At 41.4% G+C, this 21980-nt stretch overlaps 1 protein-coding gene across 2 annotated transcripts in view; it reads left to right on the plus strand.

The window, feature by feature from the left end:
* Positions 1–631: 631 nt before the first annotated feature.
* Positions 632–21980, plus strand: part of DCBLD1 (discoidin, CUB and LCCL domain containing 1) — a 35603-nt gene continuing 14254 nt past the window's right edge. The window contains exons 1-5 of one of the 2 annotated variants that reach the window (XM_026845817.1): positions 632–839; positions 11188–11325; positions 11875–11926; positions 12674–12746; positions 14471–14604. In XM_026845817.1, the coding sequence (XP_026701618.1) occupies positions 644–839; positions 11188–11325; positions 11875–11926; positions 12674–12746; positions 14471–14604 (593 nt within the window). In that variant the 5' untranslated portion in view covers positions 632–643. The remainder of the gene's footprint in view (positions 840–11187; positions 11326–11874; positions 11927–12673; positions 12747–14470; positions 14605–21980) is intronic. The other variant, XM_026845818.1, reaches the window with a different exon arrangement.

The following is a 21980-nucleotide window of genomic DNA, read 5'->3' on the forward strand; positions in this document are numbered from 1 at the left end:
AGCAGCGCTTACATCTGCGGGCAGGCTACCGTGAAGTAGCCTGTGTACCATTAACGATGCACATCCCACTTTTGAAGTGCCTCTTGTGTCTTTGCTTTGTCCCCGGTGCTTTCTGTGTTCTCTAAGTGGTGCAAGAAAACCAACAGGAAAGTAAGAAGAGTCAGGTCCGTGATAGTACATAGTTAAATCATATCTGTGCTTTCATGTATGATTCTGTTACCCTCTGATGGCTCTTTCTATGGAAATAAAATGTGGAATGATAATTGGGAGTAAACTATTTAAAGAAGGATCCTACCTATTACACGTGGAATTCCATCTTCAGGGTTTCAGCAGGGTTTGGCTGTAAAATGAAAAGTCAGAGAGACTCTGTACAGGACTGACAAGCACATCTTAGTTTATAAGTGTTTCCAACCCTCCTTTCTACTTCTTTAGAAGAGGTATATGACTGTATTTATTTTAGTTACCTATGTTCCAACAACAGCGTAACTGAGGTGGAGTATTATAAAAGTACTTTTTTAAAAGGTGGAAGCACACATGAGACATGGTTATGCAGTCAGTATTTTCTTACACATTTTTTACTGAGGAGTATGTTCTGTTTCTATTCCTTGTTTTTTCTCCTACTGCAGGGGATGGATGTGGGCACATGGTGATGTATCAAGACAGTGGGACCCTGGCATCCAAGAACTACCCTGGGACATACCCAAACTACACCCTTTGTGAAAAGAAAATCCAAGTACCTCTGGGAAAACGCCTGATCTTAAAAATTGGAGACCTAGATATTGAATCACAGAAATGCGAATCCAGCTACCTTACCATCCAGAGCTCTTCAACATTGCATGGTATGTAAAAGTTAAGGCAGTGGTCAATGGATGAACTGGTAAAATATTGAGTAAAAGCTCAACAAAATGCAGGAAGTGTCAGCCTTTGTCCTTTCCTCTTCCTTTTCATATTCACGTGTGTGGTGAGCACCTGAGGCGGTTGCTCCTCACAACCTCCTGCCAAGGCTGGGGATGTTGCCATGCTGTGCCAACAGAGAGGCTGCTGGGGCCATAGGGTCTTGTGCTTGGCTCTGGCACACCCACTGCTGTACTGTCAAGGCTTTGGTCCAGCAAGGATGTGGGTCTCTGTCAGCCCTGTACCCTCCTCGGGTAGGGGAAGAGCTAGCTCATGAGCTAGACAGAGACAAGATGAGAAATTGGAGTCAGTGATCTTGCATGTCTCTATTTCCTAGGCAGTTCAGGGCTCAGAGAGGAGGTAACCTTCATTATTGCTAGCTATTAGTCACTGATAACCTTTGGTAATGTACAGACTTTAATACTTGCAGATATTGAATGCGTGCAGCCAGTCTGTCCTCCTGTAAGAGATACACACAGGAAGATAAGTGAGTAATCTGCTGTAGCTGTGCACTTAAAACAATCATAATGACAACAGGATCCTCCCCAGGGAGAACCAGAGGCCTTCCTCTAATTCGTTTTCCCAGCCCATTGTTGCTGAAACGTTTGATCTGCTCTTGAAGAGTCAAACTGATTTTCAAGTCAGTGCACACTTTTTCAGAAGTCTTTAAAGTCTTAAATTTTAGAACTTAAATTCAGGGCTGCAAAGAGTTCCACAGTGCAGGAATAAGCTCATGAATTGACAATTCATAAAATTTTGCCTGCTGGGAGTGGGCTGTAGCCCTTCAGTCAGCTGAGGCTGAATATGCTGTACTGGACTTAACAAGCAGAATGGATTCAACGGGAAAAGGCGATGAAGAGATGAGCTATTCAGAGCCTCTGCAGGTTTCCAGATGACCTAGCTCATTGCTTGGCTTAGTAAAGTATGCAGTACTAAGATGAGGACTTAGAAGATATCTCAGTAGTAGGGAGGGATGATTGCCTTTCATTCATAAGCCATGATAGGCCTATCACTCATCTAGTAAGATAAGATCAAGTGAGGTATTAAATCCTTGCTTGCATACGAAGGTAAAGGTAATTATTGTTCTCATGGGGGAGGTATTACATTTTGAAACAGCCTTCACTAAGAATGGGCAGTGATGTGTTGATATCTAAGCATCACATAGAGCTTGATTTGAGGCATAAGGAACATCTCTGTTTGTGTGTGTTGGGATTTTTTTATGTTGTTTACTTCATTTCAGAACTGTAAGTAATGAGTTGTGTTCACCTGAAGCAGTCTGTCTGTACTTGGAAGTAAGAGAGAGGTGTTTAGTATTGCCCTATCATGTCTTTGAATAATTTTTATCGATGCTATCCTGACATTTCTAATCAAAGGATTTTCTAGGAAACAAGGGTAAATCAAGATAGTGTTTTCTGAAGTGAAAAATTAAGCTTAAATATTGATTGAAATTCTGGATCCTTACACATCAGCCTGAAGACAACTTCATATAGTTCAGTCCTGCAGTTATTCAGCCTCTAAACACAGAATACCTGTGTATTATGCAATCAAATCCATATAATGAATTCCTTTAAAGTATTCCCACACCCGTTTTCAGAACTGATTGGTAATGTCTGATGCATGTGGACTATAATTTGCATTCTCAGTAACGAACTGCACAATTAGCAGATTTTGCTCATATCTGATTAAACAAGTTTTATAGCTTAGGCAGACATACCATCTGTAATGGTTTTTGTGGTCTGCAGCTCACTGCAGACTTTCCCAATAGCATACCACAGAGTCTCTGCTCTGCATTCAGGTAAATCCATGCAGAATTAACAGTGTGGAAACAGTTGCTATATTCATAAATTCATTATATCACTTGTGTTTTAAAAGGCACAGGAAAATCATCGATGAGGTTAGAGCTTCTCTAAGTCAGTCATCTCAATAGTTTTGCTGTAGTTCTGAGTTTTAATGTGCTTGTGTAAGCAAAAGAAGGTCTGAGAGTAAGCACTGCTAAATCCATTCAGCCTGTAAAGTGTCCTTTCAGGTAGCTGTTTCTGAGCCCAGATCTGCTCTTTGCAACCCTCCCCTCTTCATGAACGTCTGCAGGCAGGTCAACATCTTCCCTTTAGCCAAGGAGATACCGACCTTTGCCACTGAATTTCTTTCACAGGATGATGGAGAGTTGAAAAGGCATTGAAAACGCCTGAGCAATACCAAAAAATCTTTGCATGTTTTCTGTATTTGACCTGAGTTTAAAAAGGAAAACGTAAAAAGCTAAGTATGGAAGCTGGCAGTGTGGATATTACTGATGTTTCAAATTAGCTGAGCAGCCTTTACACCTTATTTAAGAGGTTTGCTATTATAAGACAATAAGGTCCAAAGAGAAATAAGTTTGAAATACCATGCTGATCTCTTCAACTCTACAGAAAACAACAGAGTGAATGTTGGTATGTATACAAATTTCTATTGAGGAGTGTATCTGAATCTTAGAAAATTGGTCAGAGGCAAAACACTAGGTTATGTGTGTAAATATAAAATTAGTGTAAACAAGTCTTCAAATGACAAAGTATTGTTTTCCTTTCAGATTTCTCCCACCTGGTGTCTTTACATTTAACTGTGATTCATTCATCGTTATAACCTGCTAGGATTTATGCAATACAGCAAGGAGTAACTAAATTAAGTTTTGGGATATTTCTGATCCGTGCAGTAAGGGGAAGAGGCTCTTATATACAAATGAATGGATTAATTGATTTAAGTTAGCCATGACATTGATTTCTTCACATTTGTGAGTCGGAGACTACAGGTTAGACCACTTACATGCAAGTTTTATTCAAGTTTGTGGCATTCCTCAAATTTGTAGACTGCTAGAATCTGATTCCTTCCTAGAAAAGCATGTAACGTTGTTGTGTATGCTGATCTACTGAAGCCTCCCTGCTCAACTTGAGACACAAACGTGACACTATGATTCTTCTCACCTCTGACATTTCTCAGCTTTGATGTACCTGTGAAGGCAGCCATTCCATTTAGATTTCTCCAATATTGCAATCAAAAGATGGTCTTTAAATAATCTTAATGAAGCTCTAAAACTGGAGTCACAAAGTGGCTGAAAGCTATCTCTGAGTTATTATTCTGTAGACTATATTTTTCAGTGTTCACTGGAGGAAAAGAACTATAGCAAGCCTTTTCTTTCAAACTGTTAGATTTGTATCCAGCTTTAGATGTGAAAATATTAATCATCAGTCAGCAAAGGTAGTCTAACACCAGTTTTGGTGAAACTGAGTCACCTTTGTCTGACAAACCTTTAAATATTAGCACAGCTTTGCACGTGTTGCTTCTGTGAGAAATAGATTATCATGTTCTGTTTCAAAGGCATATCTTTGCATGAAAATATGGGGGTGGTGGGGGGTGGTGGTGGTGTTGTCCCACAAAAGGAATCTAGAATAAAAATTAATATGAAGCATGGTCTCATGGTGTAGACGAGGTGCAACCTTTACTGAAATGCTTTTCTTCTTGACTTAATTGCATTATCTGAGCATATTAAAAATACTGAGCTCTGATAAGAGCTTCTGATTTTTTAATTAGTTAAAGGGATGTGGGGAAGCAAGATTAACCATGTGGGTCCTCTAGTTCTCAGGAACAAAACTTGCACTACTTATGAAGGTGTAACATAAATGTTTTAAAAGTTTGACAGGAACTGCTTTCAGTCAGCTTCTTTTCATGTCTTTATCAGATTTCTGTACCTCTTTTGACCCTTTTTTTTTCTTTGCTTTTCTCTCTCTCTTTCCCCAACTAATGGCTTAGTATTTTTTCTCTTAATTTTGTGAGATGATCATCAGTCTTGACTGGAGAGATAGATTAAAGAAGAGATAAGTGCCTACTTACTTCTTCATTCACTTGCAGTCAGTAGGAGGTTGATATGTTCCTCTGGGGTGGATGTCAGATCTGCTGAGTGACTAGTAATGATTTGGAGAGTTAGTGCAGTTAACTTGTTCTTGCATAATTTACAGCCAGTAACTAGTGTGAAATGGAGAAATTACTGAAAATGCTCTCTCCTCCCCTCACCCAGTCAGTAAGGGTTGTTAGACAAATTGAGCATTTATGATGTATGAGTGTCTGATGGCTGCTGAGAGAGTGTGCAGGTGTGTGTGTATGCACACGTGTGTGTGGCGGGGGCAGGGGAGTGCAGGAGAATTGAGGGCCTTTGGATCCCTCCTACCTGGCATTATGACTTGAGGGGATTCATCAAACCAGTCTTTCCTTATTATGTAGTGTAATAAATGTCTTGGTTGAATAAAGGGTGTGTCCAGGTTTCTTTTTTGCCCCTCAAAGGAAACTTGTTATTACAGTATTGTTTCTGGTATTTCAGGAAATCCAGAGGAATGCCCAGACAAGTTCTTGATGAAGATCAAGTCAAGCAATTTCTTAACAGTCAAAACTCTTCTAACAGTTGGGTTTTACCTGAGTGGTTGCAGTATCCTGAGGTTTCAGCTTTGGAAAGATTTATGCAACAAAGAATGTCTGTGTTTAATCAAATGAACTCTTTTTTCCTTTTAGCTGCATAAAGTGTATTGTGTATTTTTCTGTGGTTTTTGTTAAACAGCTACAGTTCTTACTAACAATTCCTAACCGTTGCTGTGCTTCTGTCTTTGGGTTTGGCTAAAACCACAGCCATATTAGAAGTGGGGGATCTCACCTGAGGTCAAGCAGTCAGACCTACAGCCTGTGCAGGTGGCCCAGACCCTCCCTTTTTAAACTGTAATTACTTCTCCAGCCTGACTCTACTTGGATGCCTTTATCTTTCCTTTATCACCATCTTTGGCAATCCTTTGGAAACACTAACATTTGTTTTTCCTAAAATGAGAAACGCTTACCACTCAGCCTGAGGTCAAACTGTGTTACACAGTGTTAAATATTGAATAACAGGGCTGTCTCATCCTGACTACTCTGTCAACTCACATCTACTGAGTATTAAGCACCACCAGCCTCATATCCTGCAAAGAAGGACATAGAGCAGAACTTTTCATCTCCTGGCACATCCTTGCAGGGTGACACTGGTTATGCCTGTGCATGTGCATGGCAGGGTTCGAGCAAAAAAGACTCCTCTCTCTCCTCTCCATCCTCTCTCCTCTCCATCCTCTCTCCTCTCCATCCTCTCTCCTCTCCATCCTCTCTCCTCTCCATCCTCTCTCCTCTCCATCCTCTCTCTCTCCTCTCCTCAGAGAGGAAGGGTTACTTCTTATGAAAGTGAAGCATTTGTGTGAATGTGGGATGGGGATGAATTTGAAGAATGCACATGTTTTCATGCAACAAATCCTTGCTGTTTTTCTGAACTGTTTGTGAGAGACTTGCACTCTGGATGAGTTTTTAGCTCTGAAATGAAGCAAGCATGATCTATGTTCATCACATCCCCTGTCTTTCCCCAGCTACTCAGTTACTTACAAATTTTGAGAAAAGGCTACTGAATATAAGATCACAATTTAAAACATTGTTTTTCCCCCAAAAAAAAGCATTAGGAAATTATAATCCTGGAGAAACAAAACCATGGGATTGTTGCTACACATTGCTCGCCAGCCATGGCTTACTCTGCAAGTAAAGAGAAAAAAGGGGAAGATTCCCTGTTGAACAGAGGATGCCATGAGTTGATATCTAAACCGGGTTTCTTAAAGACCTCTGCAAATGTCAAACTGCAGATTTCAAATGCCGTTGAGGAATTTGAAAGCAGAATGAGCGTAGTGAATCGGACATGCAACAGCCAAAGAGGGAAATAATTACTTTTAAAAGGAAGCAAAATCCTTACAGAAGAGACAGAAAGTGTTAAGAACTACAGAAACAAACGGCATGTAGGCATTGCCAGCTGGTGTGAGAGAAGAGTCCTCTAGGCACAGCACTTCTTAAGGGAAGTAGAAAAAAATAAAGGAACATAACTCAACAAAGCAATCTCAGGAAATATGCCAGATCCTGGTTGACAGTAGAAGTAAACTAGACCTCATAAAACTAGACAATTCTGTAAAGATCATCTGACTTGCAAGACAACACTATTATGCAAAAGACAAAAGCCATAGACCATTGCTAACATTTAAAAAATAGACAACACGTAAAATAATCTTTTCAGTCTCCAGAGGAGCCTAGCCAAAGGATATCCATGGGACAGTTTACTGTATATCTTGCAGGATGTTAATACTGCTTGGAAACAGTGATTCCAAAATAAAAGTATTATTTCATTTAAGCCACCTAAACCATACTAACAGATCAGAAGTTCTGGATGAAAGTCATTAAATGTTAGCTCTATTATAGAGAATATTAAATTAGGTACATTTGAAATCCCTAGGCCCCTAATATCTCTCCTGCAAAATTTAAAAATTATATGTGTATTAAAGAATCTGGAGCGAACAGACGGAACCATAGTTGGGTCAACTTGTTAATGAGACACAGAAAGAAGAAAAGGCCCTGGCATCTAGATGTAGTAATACTGAAATATGGAGAACACCTACTCAGTTTCATGACTCGTAACACATCTGTTTATTAAATCAAACTCTTTGTTCTTAGTAAACAAACGAAATAATCCTGCCTACTTACCCCAGCAGAGCTCTAGCCAAATCACTTTAACAGGAAATGGAGAGAGATCAGCATTCATGACTTGTTTTTCAAGACGAATATGCAAAACAACCCACCTCACAACTAACATTAGAAGATGAAAAACTGATAACGTGATCTGGCAGTTCTCAAAAGGGATCTTAAAAAACTTTTGGCTTAGTCCCAGGTTTAGGAATTAAAAATCTATCCAGAGTCAAGTCCAAATGCTGCAGTAAAAGTTAAGAGGGCCCTATAAACAAGTTTCTCATTTTCATACTAGACACAAACCAAATCTTTCTCCGTCATCCCTCCTTTCCACTATGGTTGTACAGTATTCATATAGACAGCCTGGGGAAATCAGTAAATCCTAGGTGGAATGGACAAAGATGGGGAACACATATGAGTTTTAAAAGTAGATGTTAAAGTTGTATTTTTGTCACCTGAATTGCAAGTGGAAAATACTGACTAGTAATTATAGTCTTCAGATGAAATCTACAGATACTGATTGGTTTTAATCTTCTCATGTCTATAAAATCTCACAATCTAAGTATTCAAGGTATTAAGTGTGTGTGTCAATGGAAGGTAAATCTAATAGATGTTACTGTGTATATAGAAAGTGCATCTAATTCAGGCACACCATAAGCTGAAATCAGGGAGGCTGGAAGACTATCTTTTCTCTGGATTTACAACATTAAAGGAAATGTCTGGAAGTGCATAGGAAAAACACTATTTTTCTAAAGAAAATTAGAAAACAGATGAAAGCATAAAATTCTCTCATCAGTCAAAACTGAACCCAAAGAATTGTCTTGACCCTGAATCAGTTCTATTTTCTAATCATTACTAGTTTTCCCCCTGGGGAATTTCTTGGAAGTCAGTCAATGTAAAATAAATTGGGAGGAAAATGAGAATTCAAGGTTAAAAAGGCCACTCTGTAAAATGGAGAGAGGTTCTGCTAAACCTAAAACAGTATTATTGGATAAATCAAATTGGAAAGGTGCTTACACTGGTCATTTTAAACAAAAAAAAAAACACTGAAAAGAGTAGAATAAACCTTTTCCTAAAAACAGAGGGCATGTTTCTAGTTCTTTCAGGGAGTAAAGAACCACTAAGCCAAATCAGTATCTGAGCAGTTCCTCCAAGAACAGCAGTAAAGAGATGAAATAACACTTAACGCTTTTTTCTAAACTCTACCTCTTAGTGCTCATTTCTGCATTTGATAGCATGGAAATGAACATTGCTAGATCTGCAAGTCTGAAAGTCAGAAGTCCGGCAGTGTAGTGCTGATATGGCATCACCTGAATTATTAAGAAGAAAAGCGTTTAAATATTTTGTAAGGCTTCATCAGTTCGCAACAGAAGAACAAATGAATGTTTTGCAGTATTAATAAATGCCTCTTTTTTTTTTTTTCCCCAAATCTATGCAGAAAACTAATAAACTTTTGAAAAATATCCCTTCTTTCAGTGTATACTTTTTCTTGCTTCTATATCCTTTAAGGAATTAATTCCCTTAGTTTTGAGCTACCCATGGGATTCCTTCAGTACACCAGAACTGCTCTGGGCAGAAGACAACCATAGCCTGGTAACCCTTCTTGGATTTATTACTTAACAGTAGAAACTTGTCTTTAGGCATTGTATGCTGATTTCTTAAGCTGATTGTTTCTGAATTTTTGGCTTTCATTTGGATTATACAACTCTATGTGTCTAGACTTTTTTTTTATTTTATTGGTTTAGCTTATGACATGTGTGATTTGTTTGTATAATTATCTGGAACGTATGTAGACTTGCTACTGGAGGAGACACATAGCCCTGATCCCGCCAGTGTGTGGTTGAGTGAATCAGCCATCTAAATTATACCTACAGAGTAGATAGGTCACTGCCAATTGCTGCAAGGGAGAAAGCCAAAGAGCACTTGTGAGAAAATACGTAGAGACAGTCCTTGAGAGAAGAAAAGGACTAAAGCTTTCTCAGGCATTTTATTTTGAAGAAATGCAATGCCTCCCTGTCTTCTTCCCCTTTCTCTCTCTTGAAAAAAAAAAATATCTAAAAGTTAGTACTTTACTTCTCCCACTGCAATCTGACACAAAAGACCTTCTCAAATAAATCACTTGTGCAGTTGTCTGGTATGACACAGTGTCAGATGCTGTCTTTTTGATAAGTTCATTTCCTAAGCAAGTTGTTTAACCCTTTTTATAGACATTGTTTTCTCTGACTAAGTTGTGAGTCATTTTCAACACACTAGTACTCCAGGGAAATGTCACATTCAGCTCTTGTTTCTCTTGTCTGCCTGGTTTTGCCGTATGATTTTTGTAAGTGAAAAGTCAGAGTTCCTCCTTTGGTTTGTCCCGTTCTGCTGATAATTGGCTGTTATTGGCTCTGATCTGGCTACTCTATAGGATGATCTTATAGTTGTTACAAGGCCAATGAAGTATTTGGGAAAGCCCTCCCCAAGAATATCAAGCAAAATGAAGATGCTTTTAGAAGACCGTTAGGAATGATACCACTCATCAAATCTGTGTCGTGCTGTGACTGTAATTTCTGGTATCCATCTTTGAAGACAGTTCCAAGTTGCCCTGAAGTAGCTAACACCAATAAAATGAGGTTGTCTAGGAAAAATCAAAACGATCGTTTTTCATCCCAAGGACTCGCTTTAGGACACAAAAGCTGTCATTCACCTCAACAGAACAGATGGGTTGAGGGCTTGTAAAGGGTCTTGTTTGGTTTTTCTCTTGGGAAGAAAACCTGTTTGCCATTTTACAAAAACCTCTTCTTAGCAGTTTATATTGTAAGCATCCTCATGAATGCAAAGAAGTGTACCCAAACTGCTTTTGATTTTTTGTCATCTGTGCCTGAGGGCAGCCAGGGACAAGTATTTGCACCCAGGTGTGGTGACAGAATGCAAGAGCAAAGACTGTGGCAGTCTCAAAAGAAAGCTTCCCTCAGGAACTGACTTCTGAAGAAGCAAATGTAATTATTAAGAATCCTGGGCAGGCCTGCTGTCACACACAAGAAAGGAGTGTCCCAAAGACTGCTCCAAGATACTGCAGTTAGTAGCTATAAAACCCTTATCTAATTCAATGTAAGCACAAAGGTTCTTGTCTCCCTGTCCTACTCCCTTCATCTTCCCCTTTCTTTACCTCTCTTTTTCATTTAAAACTCTAGAGAACTCTATGCTTCAATGGTCTGATGACGTTTTTAAAGGGAAAATAAATTGAGAAATTTTCTGGGTAAAGTGGTTCTGCCTTGTACTACAGTTTGGCTCGTGGCACAGAGGTCCTTGAAAACCAGGTACCCTGTTTGTGATCTTAATCTTTCCTGAATGGCTGCTGTGCTACAGCAATGTGAGCTGTATGGGCCTGGAGAGTTTATCTGGGGGACCCTGTGTAAGATCCCTTGGATTGCCTTTGAATGTTAGGTTCTTTTCTCTAATGAGTTACTGATGTTGTAAGTATGCTGTACTTCAAAGTCTAAAGGGCATTAATCATTCTCTTAAGGCCTATGTGATGAGAGAAGTGGATGCTGGAATTGCTACCATGGAGAAACAATTGGATCCTGGCCACTCCTTGTCATGGTAACTTTGGAGCTCATAACCATAAAGGACTGAAGCCAAAACCCTTTTGTCAACATTTGGATTGGTACTGAAGGAGAATGAGCATGTTATGAAATTCTTTGCTAATCATGAGAATATTCCAGCCTAATTATGTCATCTAAACTTTTCAAATCTTCTTTGTTCTGTCTGTAGGACCATACTGTGGTAATGTGATGCCTGTCCCCAGAGAAATCATTCTGGATAGCAATGAAGCGACTATTCACTTTGAGAGTGGATCCCATGTGTCAGGACGAGGCTTTCTGTTGTCCTATGCCAGTAGTGATCATCCAGGTAAAGTGAAAAGTACTAAAGGATTAGTGGCATAGTCAACCCTATTTCATTATCTCCTCTACACACATAGACTTTAGCCCAAATGTTTGGTCCCAAATATTTCCAGATTAGCATGAACCCTGGTATTTTTAATAGCATGTGTGCAAGAAGCAGTTGTAACCTTAACCAGATATAATAGCTGCTGAAATCTTACTTAGACGATTTGCAATACAGGCTCAGTGAAGGAGAAAATTAGTACCTTCCCCTATATAGAAGCTCCACTATATTCTTTTACACAGTGATAGGGTGAAGGGATAGGGGAGATTAAGATTTGATTCCTACATTTAATGTTCTGGCAGTGTGTGCACCATTGTTGAAGGTGTAAAACAAGAAGAGTAAAAGAAGGGGGTTAGAAGAACGAGGGAAAACCATAGCTGTTGCTTTCTAGCTAATAAAATTGTTTAAGTATTTATACAGTCAGGTCTTTAAATGTAATTTCATGTTTAGCCAAATATCTGTCTGTATTTCTACATCGTGAAATGGGAATTGACATTTGTGAACTTTTCACAGATCTAATCACATGTTTGGAACGAGCAAATCACTACACAAAGGCTGAATACAGGTAAAGAGGGTTTGCAGCTCTCTGCGCTCTGGCTTGCTTTGTTGTATCTTTCATCTGGTCCAATTGTTAGAAAATGTCATACAAGGCAGGTACAGTCTTGGTTTTCTGGAGAAGTGACAGGTTTTTTTGAGTTCTGATGCTGTAATAGTCCAAGGCCTGGTTGTGAGGAGCAGTAGTGCAGCATAGAAGCCTGAGATCCAGAAAAATGAGAGAACGGAGTTACAGAGCTCTCAGCAGTTCTCATTAGGTCATACATAAACATAGCATATGTAAAAAGAGTTTCCACTTTGAAATTCAAAGTAGCCTCAAATTCCAGTGCTTCTGAGAGCAGATCACATCGTAGCTGATACAGGATTATCTGAGGACAAGGTATAATATCTTGGTTCCTTGAACTTTGTGATAGGATTTGAAATGGTAATAAACTGTGCTCTTCTGGCTGCTGTCTGGATGTGCCTATAGGCTTCTTATCTGAGCTGTGCAGAAAACTCGTGTGGTAGCATTTCTAGAACAAGAAAATTAAATAGACATACCCTTGCAAAACTGCTTTTCTGGTTCTTTGTGTGCTGCTGTGTACAGTCTACTCAGGAACTCAAGGGCCCATTTATTTACCTCCTAGACTCACTAACAGACCATCAGCCAGAACTTCTAAAATATTTATTGGTTTGAGAGCATTTCTTTTGTACGAGTTTGTTTCTGTGTATTGTCACTAGAGTTCATATTTTAAACAAGTCTCTCTTCTCACTACAGCAGATACTGTCCTGCTGGCTGCAGAGACATAGCAGGTGACATTTCTGGGAATATTGGAGAAGGATACAGAGATGTAAGTACACAAGATAATGAGGGCAAATTTATAAAGACAGAAGAGAGAAGCATAGCACAACTTGGTTTCAACTTTTGCTATTTGACTTTTGTAGGTAATTCTTTCCAGCTGTGTTAAATATACCTTCAATTATCAGTATATGAGTATGTTATCAGTGTATAAGCAGACAGAGACACTTTTCAAACAGATCAATCAATTGTGTGAGAATAAAGTCCACTGATTGTCAAATACACCTACTGACTTGTAACTTCTGGCTTTCTAGAAAAACCCTGCATAGAGTTTGTCCCTCTTGAGGCAGTGCTCATTGATGTACTAATTATTCCTGTGACTTCAGCTTTTACTTGTTTGGAGTCCATGTGCATTTCTTTTCTAAAGTTATCTCTTGTAGGAAAAAATACGTTTTGTTTAAAACATACAGGTTTTGTTTAATGTTACGCCTGCAGTATCCCAGCAATCTGCTCTGAGATGAGATATACATTATACACTGCCTCATCACATCCTACCAATAACTACGAACCTCTTGGGTTGTTTTAACTGCTTGTTCTTTAAGGCAAAAAAGTTGCCTGAGTGGTTGCATTTATCCACAGTTCATATTGCACAGTGCATTGCCCTCTCTGTGCCCCTCACCCAGAACTCTCCTCCCGTCATGCCTGTGAAATCTTTACACCTTTCACAGTGGAGTAAGTTTAATCATACCACTGAAGTAAAATCCCACCCTATCAGCAGTTGCTGAGTTTCCAAAACGTCAGTGTTCATGTTTAACCTGTTCATCCAGTTATTCGAGCATGCTGCTCCAGCCTGGAAAGTGGCAGAGCTGAAGAAACAAAGAAATGCCACATTACATTCTCATTAGCTGGAGTTATTCCTGCCCTTCATTCGGGTGATTAGAGAAGAAAAGCTGCACATGGCATGACCTCATGCAGATCTTATCTGCGCTGAGGAATTTTTGAAATTTTTCCTCCATCATTAAGGGGGATTCAGCTTTTCTGATGGGAAGAACCTGCAGGGCTCCCCTAAAGACCTGCTGCCTTTGTGTCCCCACCGCTCCCAGCCCTCCCTGGCACCCCAGCATAACAAGTAGTGTAGCCCAAGCTGGACCTGTGTGAATGAGACCAGTCTCTGCCAGCAACCCCAGGGAATGTCTCCTTTGCACATTTCCAGTGGCCCTTCTCTGCTCTGCCCTAGCCCAGCGGTACGTTGTTACCACCTAGCTGGCACACAAGTTCTCCTGCCTGTATTTTTCAGCGTTATCCAACCTGAGATACTGGCAAATGGGCTATGCTTAAAACCCAGCAGCAACTAGTCAACACATAGCCAAATCTCCTCATTGAGTATGCCATGACTCAAATCCTACAGCACCATAATAGATAGGTCTGCCTTTAGGCAAGTCCATCAAGTAATTATCCTTTTCTTTTTGTAAAGAAGAGTTGCCTTGCCTTTGACTTTGTTTTCCCCAGGAGTGACACAATACTTACTAGGTTAAAGTCTTACAACACGTTCTCAGAAGCAGATTATTTGCTTCATCAGTTGAAAAAAAAAAAAAAAAGTGACTTTTGGAAACATTTTTTTCAAAGCGTACTGTTCTTTCTCCTTCCCTGCCTCTTATTCCTCTTGAGCTTTTGCTGGATTTTATGAGCTGTAACACCTGTACACTAGTGACTTGGAAGTGAAAGCATTAGCAGTTTGTCAGATTGATCATCTGAGCTTTGGCTTCTGCCTTTCAGACTTCACTGCTGTGCAAGTCTGCGATACATGCAGGCATCATCGCAGATGAGCTGGGCGGTCAGATCAGCGTCACCCAACAGAAGGGCATCAGCCACTATGAAGGCGTCGTTGCCAACGGGGTCCCCTCGCACGAGTGAGTACCGCTGGTACCGCTGGCCGGGCTGGCTCCGGGAGCAGCCCCTGCTGCCCAGGTCAGCAGAAGATTATCTGGGGAGGAAAAGGTGTTAGATGTGGGTCTAGGGGCATCTGGGCTTTTTTTCCTATGGCTTTATTAAAATGGTGTTGGCATTGGATATAGGAAAATGTTCCAAGTTTTTAGTGGCTCTATACCATGTAGGGCGGTATTTTTTTTTCCTGTTTCTTCTGAAACATATTTGCAAATTACTTTGTGAGCAGATACATGAAAGTACAATGTTCTGCCACAAACACCTTTAATCGATGTGCTAATAAATGATGATAAATTCATGTTAAAGTTTTAAAAAAGCTAGGAAGAATGAATAAATAAAAAGTGCCGTTGAGCCATAGGGGATTTAATGAACAGCTTCTTAAACATTGTGCTTTTGACATGTTCAGAGTTTTTCCCTTTTAGAATATTTATAGCAAGGGTGTTATATTTACCACTTATCTTTTGACTTTTAATTGTACTGTTGTTGAAGTAGAAATAAATCCTCTAATCTGTATCCAGCACAGTAAGCCCTTCCAGCAACTGCCTCTGTCATTCCTGTTGGTTTATATTTTTTAATTTTCAAATGTCACCTGGATTTTACACAAAGCCTTTTATTTTTTGTAGGAAGGGAAATGTCAGTCCCATAACCTATGACAGCTAAGGGAATATGTCCTTTTTATACTTTTTTCCTGTTTTCCTCATGACTCCTCCACACCCTCCTGACAATTTTACAATCATGGTTTCATTCATTAAAAAAACCACATTAATTTGGTCTGTTGCTGTGCTTAAACTTCAGCACAGATTGAAATGCTTTATATATCAGAGAATCATAGAATCGTTCAGGTTGGAAAAGGCCCTTGGGATCATTGACTCCAACCATCAGCCCTACTCTATGATGTTCTCCCCTACACCATATCCCCTACACCATATCCCCCAACATCTCATCCAAACAGCCCTTAAACACATCCAGGGATGGTGACTCCACCACCTCCTCGGGCAGCCTATTCCACTCTCTGACCACTCCTTCTGTGAAAATTTTTTTCCTAATGTTCAGTCTAAACCTCCCCTGTTGCAGTTTAAAGCCATTCCCTCTTGTTCTGTCACTAATCACCTGTGAGAAGAGACCAGCACCAACCTCTCTGCAATGTCCTTTCAGGTAGCTGTAGAGGGATGAGGGCTCCCCTCAGCCTTCTCTTCTTCAAACTGAACAGTCCCAGCTCCTTCAATCGCTCCTCATAGGATTTGTTCTCCAGGCCCTTCACCAGCTTCGTTGCCCTCCTCTGCACTCGCTCCAGCCCCTCGATATCTCTCTTGTATTGAGGTGCCCAAAACTGGACACAATACTCCAGGTGTGGCCTCACCAGTGCAGAGTACAGGGGGACTATCACCTCCCTACTTCTGCTGGTCACACTATTTCTAATAGAAGCCAGGATGCCGTTGGCTTTCTTGGCCACCCGGGCACACTGCTGGCTCCTGTTACTCTGCTTGTCAATAAAAACCCCCAGATCCTTCTCTTCCAGACAGCTCTCCAGCCACTCCTCCCCAAGCCTGTAGCCATGCAGGGGGTTGTTGTGGCCCAAGTGCAGGACCTGGCACTTGCCTTGTTGAAGCTCATCCCGTTAACATTGGCCCACTGATCCAATCTATCCAAGTCTCTCTGTAGAGCCTCCCTATCCTCATGTAGATCGACACTCACACTTAACTTGGTGTCATCTGTGAACTTACTGATAAAACACTCTATGTCCTTATCAAGATCATCAATAAAGATGTTGGACAGAAATGGTCCCAACACCGAGCCCTGAGGAACACCACTTGTGACTGGCTGCAAGCTGGATTTAGCTCCATTGACCACCACCCTCTGGGACCGTCCATCCAGCCAGTGCTTGACCCAGCAGAACCTTCGCTCATCCAGGCCATGGACAGCCAGTTTTCCTATGAGAATACTGTGGGGAACTGTGTCAAATGCTTTTCGAAAATCCAGGTAGATAATATCCACAGCTTTTCCCTGGTCCAATAGTTGGGTCATTTTGTCATAGAAGGAGATCAGGTTTGTCAAGCAGGACCTGCCTTTCATAAACCCATGCTGACTAGGCCTGAGCCCCTGGTTGTCCATTATATGACTTTTAATGGCACCTGAGATGAACTGCTCCATCACCTTCCCTGGTACTGAGGTCAGACTGACAGGTCTATAGTTTCCTGGTTCCTCCTTTCTGCCTCTCTTGTAGATGGGTGTCACATTTGCCACCCTCCAGTCCATCGGGACGTCCCCAGTTAGCCATGACTTCAGGTAAATCATGGACAGTGGTTTGGTGAGCACATCTGCCAACTCCTTCAGCACCCTTGGGTGTCACCCATCCAGTCCCACAGACTTGTGTGCATCCAAGGGGTGCAGCAGGTCTCTGACCACCTCCTCTTCAGCTGTGCTGACCTCATTCTGCTCCCCCTCCCCATGTCCCAGCTCCTGAGGCTGGTGTCCAGGGAACAGCCAGTTCCACTGCTAAAGACTGAGGCAAAGCAGGCATTGAGCACTTCAGCCTTTTCCTCATCCTTACTTACCATGTTTCCCTCTGTATCCAGTAAAGGAGGGAGATTTTCCCTAATCCTCCTTTTGCTGTTAACGGATTTATAGAAACATTTTTTATTATCCTAACAGCTGTAGTCAAGTTGAGCTCTAGCTGTGCTTTGGCTCTCCTGATGTTCTCCCTGCATAACTTCACTACATCTTTAGAGTCTTCATGAGAGACCTTGCCCCTCTTCCAAAGACAATAGATTCTCCTTTTGTTCTTGAGATCCAGCCACAGGTCCCTGTTTAGCCAGGCTGGTCTCCTTCCCCACTTGCTTGTTTTTCAGCACATGGGAACAGCCTGCTCCTGTGCCCTTAAGGCTTCACTCTTGAAGTATGTCCAGCCTTCCTGGACTCCCATATCCTTCAGGGCATCCTCCCAAGGGATTTTGTCTTTTGAACAGGTCAATGTTTTCCCTCTGGAAGTCTAAGGTGGCAGTTTTACTAACCCCTCTTTTTGTTTCTCCAAGGATCGAAAATTCAGTCATCTCATGATCACTGCACCCTAGACGGCCTCCAACCTTTACCTCCCACACAAGCTCTTCCCTGTTCACAAGAAGCAGGTCCAGGAGGGCACCTTCCCTGGTTGGCTCACTCACCAGCTGTGTGAGGAAGTTATCCTCCACACATTCCAGGAACCTCTTGGATTGTTCCCTTTCTGCTGTGTTGCGTTCCCAGCAGATACCTGGGAGGTTAAAGTCCCCCACAAGAACAACATCAAGTGACTGCGAGATTTCTCCCAACTGTTTACTGAAATCTTCATCCACCTCACTGCTTTGGCTGAGGGGTCTATAGACTCCCACAGCAAGATCTGCTTTATTGGCCCTTAACCTAATCCAAACACTCTATACCCCGTTATCACTATACTTGATTTCTGAGCTGTCATAGCATTCTCTTACATACAGGCCCACTCCACCACCTCTCCTTCCTTGTCTGTCCCTCCTAAAGAGCTTGTAGCCATTGATTGCAGCACTCCAGTCATGTGAGGCATCCCACCACGTTTCTGTTAGAGCTACTATGTCACAGTTCTCATGATGCATCACGGCCTCAAGCTCCCTGTTTGTTGCTCATACTGTGTGCATTGGTATAGATGCACTTGAGATGAGCTGATGAATCCCACGCCTTTTTGTGAGTGTGGGCCCCCTTCCCTACCAGACCCTTCTCAGGTGCTTCCATGGTTTCTAACCATCTTTCCCTTCTCTCAAATGAAGTGGCACAGGGAGAACCCTCATCAGTCCACCATCCTTCAAGCTTTGGCATGCTTCCCTTGAGCTTGTTCCTAACAGGCTCAGTTATGGCCCTGTCTCCCCTCATATTTAGTTTAAAGCCCTGTCAATAAACCCTGCTAACTCCTGCCCCAGAATCCTTTTCCCCCTCTGGGACAGCTGCATCCCACCTGTCTCATTTGTTGCCAGCAGTCCATATATATAGTTGCACTGGAGTATACAAAGCTGGGTAGCATGTAGACCACTAGCCAAAAGTCTGTAAAACCTAAGTATTTTCTATTTTTCTTGAAAGTTAATTGCCAAAGAAAATTAATATAAACTTGTCTCAAGCAAAGCAGAACTATGAGCTTGGCTGAGACACCAAGCCCCTCCGTAAAACAAATAATACAAATCCTTTCCATTGCACCTGCTAGCTTAGTGAAACCCTAAATTAAATATTTTGTACCTTATCTAAAGATGTTACAGAACCATTTACATACATTCATATGTTCATGATCCTTGAGAATTCCAGAAGGAGTAGCTCAGACAGTAGTGCATAAAATGATCTAATGAAAGGCAGCTGGGATTCCCATTTGTATTTTTCTCACAGTACGAGAGCTAGTGAGCACAAATGAAGCAGCAGATAAGACAGCAAATGTACATATGCTGGGGGAGAACACTGTTTCCATAGTTAACCCATCACCTTAACTGCCAAGCGTCCTTTTAATGTTGATATTCACAAAATACCCTATACATTTCACATGAGTCGTAGAAGTATCCACAGAGATGCAAAACTTGTCTCTACTACATCTAGTGGGAAAACTACCATTTACTTAAAGGAGAGCTGAAACGTGCACTTCCAGGCTGAAGCCTGCCTCCAGAACTTGGATTTAGCTCATTTAATGTGAGGCCCCTGGGAGAACACCCTAACGAGAGGTGCAGCCCCCTTAACTCCCCTTAGTTCTCCTGTGTACCAGGGCAGACAGAGGCACTCCTCAAGCGTGATGCATATGTGGAAGGGACTGAATTTCCCTGAGGAGACAACCATCATTTTCTACAGATTAAACAGGAAGCCGTAGGTAAATGGGCTCATACTGGATTGGATGTCTGCAAACTACGGCACAGATTTTGAGAAAAATGGGAGTATTAGCACAACGCTTCCCAGACTGCTTCTGCTGCTTTGGTCAGCTGGGACAGTCCTGGAAGCAGATGAACTGCTGATGTGAGCCCATTATCCCAGGAGAAGGAAGTTGGAAGAGGCAGGGAAAACCTTTTATTTCAAAACACGAAAAAGCGTTCCTAGAAGCAGTGGGCCTATTTAATAAGAAAATAAATCAATGCATTTCATGCTTTAAAAAGGCTTTTATAAGAGGTGTTTCCAAAGCTGCATGGTTTCTCTGTCCTCAGGGTACCTACACGCTGCAGGAAATTCCTGCGGAGCAGCCAGTGCTGATGAGAAAAAATTGGTACTTGGACAGCAGTGCTTTAAGAGCGTTTTAGACACCCTTAAGTAAAAGCTTACTCAAGTTTTTAAAATCTCATTTATAGTAGATTTCAGTAGTAAAGATTTAAATTATTTAGTGACTTGAGCCAAAATTGACCTCATCAAAAGCTGCTGCTGGAGTGCATCGAGCTGTTAAATATCTGTGTTTTAATGTGACGGTGGAATTACAGCTTACTCGCTCACCAGCCCGCGAGAGCTGACCTTGGCCTCCCTGACTCCATTTTTCAGTGCATTTGTTATGCTCCAGCATCTGTGAGGTTTTCAGTTCTCAAGATCCCTGCATGGACCTGCACCCGCAAATGCTATAATGAAGATCAAGTGGCTGGATTTATTGGGCAGTTCTAATACCCCAGTACAAATATATGGGGGTTTAACTTTGTAATGTGACTTGGTCTGTGACTGTACATCTAAGCATGTGAAATTTGTCTTTGAAAATGCAAGAGACCGCATGCTCATGAATTGTGAAAGATGAGATTCAGGGTTAACCTGCACTGCTTATAAAAAGCTTGCTTGAGATGGACTCTGGGGGAAAAAAAAAAAAAAAAAAAAAAAAAAAGAGTATTTGATGCTAACAGAAATTTAATATGGGAAGCAGCATCCTTTTTTTTGCGGAGCTACCAGCACAGGTCTCCTGTACAGTCCTGCCGCTGGTACTGTTGGCTAGGCAGGATCCTGAAGGTTGTCAGGAAAATGAGGAGCATGGGGTGATATCATCCTTTAAAGGACAAAGTCAAATTTGTGTGACAAATGCCACCTGTCACATTAAGAAACTGATGAATTACCACTACTGAATGAGTTTGTCCTCTTCAGTGACTTGCAGAATTATAGAAGAAATATTTCAGCTTGATTTCATAGCTTTACAGACCTTAGAAATGCTAACCTACTCCCTTTCCTTGCTAAAATTGTAGCCCTGTATTTGAAAGGGATCTGAGTGACTTATTCATTACAAAGCCTTATCTCATAAATAAGTATTCGAGGAGTGATGTGATTTCTGGTTTGGGTAGGTTTTACTGATCACCATGGGGTATTATTTTCTTCTTTTCTCTTGAAATGGGTTGCTTTGTGTTCACTAAGAAAGCAAAAATTGTTTTGGCGGTAATGTTGAACTGGTTTGAAGTGAGCAGAGCACATCTGATCGCCCTTGAGGATTGCCTGGGGGGAAGATGTGGGAGGGAGGGCAGGCTTGAGTTTCTCCTAACTACTCTACCGCCTACATGCCCAAATAAATCAGCTCCCTCCCAGTGCCCTCCATCATCTCTGAAGGGCTTAATTTGCCTGTAGTCATTAGTTTTCCCTCAGTGGCAAAAAGCAGAAGTGTTTTTATTGACCTTGACATGGGACCACTTTCCTATCCCCAATTTGCAGTGCTGTCAAAACATACAGCCTTACCCACTGCTGTTAGCCCACAGACAGTACCTCGGGGGAAATTTTCCTGGTCAACAACAAAGTGCAGCCTGAAAGGGAGCTGTCTTGATGCTTAAGTGCAGAAGATATTTTACTGCTCAGTCACTCTGGCCAAGACTTTCCAAAAGGGCCAAGTGATGCGTGCAGCTAATCAAAGTGACGTTGAAGGGGTCAGATTTTCAAGAAATCCAAACTTAATTTCACATTAAAACTGGGACTTTTCTTTTTATTAGGCAACCAGTCAGAGTCATCACTTCTGGAATGAAACCTCCGGGGCATCTCTCTGGGAATCAAAGTGGCTCCACGGGAGGCCAGGGAAAGCTCAGCTTTCCATTGTAGTGGTGATTTTATCTTGTCTTGCATCGTGCAGGGTTGTATGGAGTGGCCCAAGAAATGGCTTTTATCCTGAAGCAAAGCAGTCCATGTCAGAAGGAGGAAGAAAAAAGGAGCTGTAGATGTGGTCCTGTTAATGGATCAAAAAAGAGCCGTTCCTGATGGGAGCTGTTGGTCACGGCTATAACAGAACTGGTTCCCACTCAGATTAAAACAAGTAGTTTTCATTCAGTCTGGCTATGATACACCTGTAGCCCAAGTAGGAACAGCCAGAGCTGGGATGGTTTAGTCACCATCAGGCATAATTCTTTCATGATGCTTAAAAATGGATTTT

The sequence above is a fragment of the Athene cunicularia genome (genome assembly GCF_003259725.1).
Source record: "Athene cunicularia isolate RWA chromosome 3 unlocalized genomic scaffold, athCun1 chr3_part1, whole genome shotgun sequence".
NCBI classification, from domain to species: Eukaryota; Metazoa; Chordata; class Aves; order Strigiformes; family Strigidae; genus Athene; species Athene cunicularia.